This window comes from Tupaia chinensis, unplaced genomic scaffold (assembly GCF_000334495.1).
Source record: "Tupaia chinensis unplaced genomic scaffold, TupChi_1.0 Scaffold138665_1, whole genome shotgun sequence".
NCBI classification, from domain to species: Eukaryota; Metazoa; Chordata; class Mammalia; order Scandentia; family Tupaiidae; genus Tupaia; species Tupaia belangeri.
This window is the reverse complement of record NW_006198557.1, coordinates 498,298-503,435: the sequence shown is the minus strand read 5'-3', so window position 1 is coordinate 503,435 and position 5,138 is coordinate 498,298. Positions and strand designations below refer to the sequence as shown.

General features: G+C 64.5%; 1 protein-coding gene across 1 annotated transcript in view; it reads left to right on the top strand.

Moving 5' to 3' along the window:
• Window positions 1–233: 233 nt before the first annotated feature.
• Window positions 234–5,138, top strand: part of SMARCA4 (SWI/SNF related BAF chromatin remodeling complex subunit ATPase 4) — a gene marked incomplete in the record, with an annotated part of 97,591 nt that continues 92,686 nt past the window's right edge. Inside the window, 6 exon segments of the mRNA XM_027765557.1 lie at window positions 234–483; window positions 1,447–1,579; window positions 2,162–2,502; window positions 2,551–2,614; window positions 4,270–4,368; window positions 5,008–5,135. Of these exon segments, the coding sequence (XP_027621358.1) occupies window positions 262–483; window positions 1,447–1,579; window positions 2,162–2,502; window positions 2,551–2,614; window positions 4,270–4,368; window positions 5,008–5,135 (987 nt within the window).

The window sequence follows — 5,138 nt, the reverse complement described above, 5'->3', positions numbered from 1 at the left end:
TTCAATTATTATTTTTTAACATTTTATTTATTGTCTTTTTTTTTTTTTTTCTTTTCCTAAATTAAGGTTGACCAGAGAGAGGAGGGGTGTCCCTCCACCCAGGGGAGTCAGGAAGCCCAGGTCCGGGCAGGAGCTGTGGGTCATCCGTAGCTGAATCCCAAACGCCCTCCTACTGTCCCTGGTCCCCCCACTAGTGTCCGTACCACACACTGATGGGAGCTTCTTTCCAGCAGGACACCAGCATCGGCAGCGTCCGTGAAGATGTCCACTCCAGACCCACCCCTGGGTGGAACTCCTCGGCCGGGCCCTTCTCCGGGCCCCGGCCCCTCGCCTGGAGCCATGCTGGGCCCGAGCCCTGGTCCCTCCCCGGGCTCTGCCCACAGCATGATGGGGCCCAGCCCGGGGCCTCCCTCAGCAGGACACCCCATCCAGACCCAGGGACCAGGAGGGTACCCTCAGGACAGCATGCACCCGATGCACAAGGTGGGGAGCCCCGCGCCCCTCGCACCCGTGTCTCCTGCCTCATGCCAGGCACCTCACCGCCCTCCGCCCTGCTCTGGGACTGCAGGCAGCCTCTGGCCACAGCTGCCTGATCAGGAGGCCTGGGCTGGTGAGATGCCCACTCCGGGGCCCACCACCGTGACCTGAGGGGACAGGCACGTGGACCCCTGCCTGGCCCGGGAACACAGGGTCTGGCCCCGCGCTAGCTCTGCTGGGGCCAGGCCGCCATGCAGCCCTTACCGCCTGGGCGGGAGGGAGCGGGACCGCCCAGCCCTCCTCTCTCAGGGCCACGCTGCACTCTGGTTCTATGCGGCCTGGTCACCCGCTAGGACATCCGTTCCCGAGAGCAGGACGTGGGTTGTAAGGGGCCCAGCCGGTGCCCGGAGCAGGGTGCCTGTCCGGGTGCCCTTCACCAGCCGTTCCCATGGGAGGTGCCCCCGCCCCGCGTCTCGAGGGAGCACGTGTCATGGCTGCGCAGGGTCTGCCTAGCCGGGGACGGAGTGCTGTGGACACCGCCCTCCCAGGTGGCAGCTGTGGGGGTGCAGAGCGGCTGATGCTAGGCACAGCTGAGACACTGCGCTCTGGTTTCCAGTCCCCCGGGGAGTGAGGTCCTCAGCCCCGACACTCGTGGTCCGTCTACTGGTGACGGTGATGAGCCTGTGTCCCTGCTGAAACCGCTCCCTGGCCCCACGTGTCCTCTCCTTGTGCGGCCTGGCTGCCTCCTCGGCCTCCTGCCCCTCCCAGCTCGTCCGGCTGTCCCTTTCCTGCCGAGCACCGCCTGCGGGTGTCGGGGCCCCGAGCTCGCCCGCCTGGTCATGCTGGCTCTTCAGTAGCTGCCAGGGAGGCAGCGGGTCGAAGCCTCAGAGACTCCGCACTTGTCCCAGGCTGTGCTTTGCTGGGCCGCCTCTTCCCATGCCCTCGCTGACCCCCCTTGTCGCCCCGTAGCCCATGGAGTCCATGCACGAGAAGGGCATGTCGGACGACCCGCGCTATAGCCAGATGAAGGGAGTGGGCATGCGGCCCGGCGGCCACGCGGGCATGGGGCCCCCGCCCAGCCCCATGGACCAGCACTCCCAAGGTACGTCTGCCCGCCTCTCGTCCTGGGGTCATGTCCCAGGGGCCCCGGGGTTGTCCTCAAGGCCCCCACAGGTGGGCCCGAGACCCCTCCCACAGAGCTGTCCGGGTGGAGCTTGGGTGGAGCTCTGTCCTGGCTCCTCACCTTGGATCAGCCATTGGAGAAAGCGCTGGTGGGACGGAACCCGTGCCCAGGGCTTGGTATGTGGGCGGGTCCACTGGCCAGTGGCTCTGGGGCCCCCCGTGGAGCTTGTCTGAAACACAATTTGGGGGCCCAGGCCATTGGCTGACCTAGCCTGGCAGGTGGCGTCCCCGTACGGGGCCACAGGGAGTGGCAGAGCAGACGGCTCTAGCAGGGCTGGGACACTGGGGCTCGCAGGTCAGGACGTGAGTGGGGGGACAGGCCTGGGCGAGCAGCCTGGACATCACACGGCTGCTCTCAGGCTCACCACTGACGCGCAGGCCGACCACACCGGCACAGGCCGGGTAACCCGGGGCGCGCCGTGCCCCGTTCGCCCAACAAGAGCACAGCCGCCATGCAGGTCGCCATCCGCTGCTGAGTGACCAAGGACCGGCCTCTCCGCAGGTTACCCGTCACCCTTGGGTGGTTCCGAGCATGCCTCCAGCCCAGTTCCAGCCAGTGGCCCATCCTCAGGCCCCCAGATGTCATCCGGTCCAGGAGGGGCCCCCCTGGATGGTGCCGACCCCCAGGCCTTGGGGCAGCAGAACCGGGGGCCCACCCCGTTCAACCAGAACCAGCTGCACCAACTCCGTGCTCAGATCATGGCCTACAAGATGCTGGTCAGGGGCCAGCCCCTTCCCGACCACCTGCAGATGGCCGTGCAGGGGAAGCGGCCCATGCCCGGGATGCAGCAGCAGGTGCCAACGCTACCTCCGCCCTCCGTGGCTGCCCCAGGACCCGGCCCCGGCCCCGGCCCTGGCCCCGGCCCCGGCCCTGGCCCCGGCCCCGGCCCTGGCCCCGGCCCCGGCCCTGGCCCCGGCCCCGGCCCAGCACCTCCAAACTACAGCCCGCCTCACGGTACGTCCTGCTGCTTGCGGCCCTCGGGATGGGGCAGGGCCCCGGAGCCCCTCAGCCTGAGCATGGGCCGTGCAGGCGGGGGCCGGGGTTGCCCGTTTCCGTCCCGGCACTCAGGGCTGCCGTCGGGTCGGTGCTGATTTCACGGGCCCCACCCCAGGGCCGTTGATGGGTACGTGTCCTGAGCCAGGGAGCGTGCCCGCAGGACTCGGCCTGGTCAGCCACGCGGGTCCGGTTTCTGCTCAGTTCCTGACCACCACTCCAGGGCCGCCCTGTTTGTCTGCTTTGGATGGACGTGTGGCCATTTTGCATGGTCGTGGCTCACAGTGTTACGTTTCGGTACTGGAAGACCACGAATATTAACTAGCGTGGGTGGCAGCTGTCACCTCGAGGATTTGTGTCCCTCCGTGTGTGAACACTCTGAGTCCTGCCTCGGTGTCTCTGGGGTAGTTAGGGAGTTGTGACTTCTCCCTGCCGTATCTCCGCCATCATCGTCAGCTGCCAGGGGACACGTGTGCTCGCCAGAGAGCAGAAGGGAGGAGGAGCGGGCAAAGGCGCTGCCCCCTGGGCCTGCTCGTGCTGCAGTCCCTTCCCCCTTTCTTTTTAAAGAGAGATTTCTGCCGTAGGGCGTGTGCGCTTACAGGGGGACAGACAGAAAGCGAGAAAGCATCTCCGGGGATGGTCACGCCGCAGTCCCTTCTCCTCCATGCTCCTCTCAGGATCTTGTGCACGCACACATGCGTGCCCGACATGAGCTTTCAGTTGCTGGGTCTGGGACTCAGACCGTGGCTGGCCAGGTGGGAGTCCAGCGACGTAACCGCGATGCCACGTGCTGGTCCCTCCCCCTCCTTTCCTGATTTTGGTGCACACGCACGTGCCTGGCGTGCTTCTCAGGCTGCTCGGGCTGGGGTTCAAACTGGCCAGCCGTGTGGGTCCAGCTCCCGTAACCCCTGGGCCATGGGGATGTCCCAGGGCTGTATTTTTTTTTTTAATTCTTAATTATTTATTTTATTTTTAAAGAGTTATTTATTTAGGGATCAGCAGATGACGTAATGATTACATTGCTGGACTTCCACGTAGTTGATCGCGGTTCAAGTCCCGGACCCAGTGGCTTAAAACACACATGGGTTGTGTGTGTACGTGCCCAAAATCCCGAGAGGAGAGTGGAGGAGAAGGGATTGTGGCATGGCCAGCCCCTCTAGGGGGTGATTTCTCTCTTTATTTCTTTCTGTTTCTCTCTGTCTCTCTGGCATGCGCATGTGCCCCACAGCAAAAACCTCTCTGCAGAAAAGAATTAGTTAATTTTTACTTATTCATTAACTTATTTTAATTTGACCAGAGAGAGACACTGGTGGAGGGAGGGAGTAAGAAAACAAGCCACCAGGTCTGGGGCTCGAACTATGGTCGGCCGTGTGGGAGCGTCCAGCGCCTTAACCACCACGCCACCTGCTGGTCCCCCAGTGCTGTATTTTATAACACTCGGAGTCGTGCCTGCTCCCTGTGTGCAACTTTATTTCCGTCGGTGGCGCCCTCTCATCTCCACCTCGAAGCCGCTGGTTTCGGTTTCCACAGACGAGGGTGAGCGTGGCAGCTCTGTGGCGGAGCCTGTGTGGACAGACGTGTTCATTTTCTCCTGGTTGTTCTCTCTCCGCGTGCAGGTATGGGAGGGCCCAACATGCCTCCCCCAGGACCCTCAGGTGTGCCCCCTGGGATGCCCGGCCAGCCTCCCGGAGGGCCTCCCAAGCCCTGGCCTGAAGGTAGGTCCCTCGTCCTAGTGGCACATCCGCCCTGACCTCTGATTCCCCGACTCCCCGTCCTGAGCTTGGGCTGGGCAGGCCTCGAGACAAGCCTTGTCAGGGAGACGGGGTCCGGGCTGGTCCGCCTGAACTGCAGCTCGGTGGCCTTTTTCCCGCGGTCTTCCCTGGGCTTAGTGGTCGGGCCCGAGAGCTCGGGGTTGGTCCCGTGGTCCCCTCGTCAGTCTGATCAGTCAGGAAGAATTAGAGTCCACACCTGGGGTTGAGGCCGTGGGCCAGATGGACGGGTGTCCCGCTGTCCTGGAGCCTGAGGTTTGGTGACAGGCACTGCAGAGTCACTTAGAGCCAGAGTAGAGGCATGCGTAGGAGGACTGGCCCTGGGCTCAGCACCCAGGCTGCGTAGACCCTGCAGCAGGGCCGTGGGTCCTTAGAGGGCTTGGGGACATGAGGGCTGAGGCTGTGATCTCGAGGTGGGGACCCCGTGGCAGGAGGTAGAGGGCCCCTGAGTGAGATGCTGTGTGGCAGCTTGGCGCACAACGGGAGCTGGGGAGCTGAGGAGCTGAGGAGGGGGCGGCTGTCCCCTGCGTAGCTCAAATCGGCCCCAGAACGCACCAGGGTGCCTGCTGCTTGCCTCCCCTGCAGGACCCATGGCAAACGCTGCTGCCCCCACAAGCACTCCTCAGAAGCTGATCCCCCCGCAGCCCACGGGCCGCCCCTCTCCCGCGCCCCCCGCCGTTCCCCCTGCTGCCTCCCCGGTGGTGCCCACCCCGACG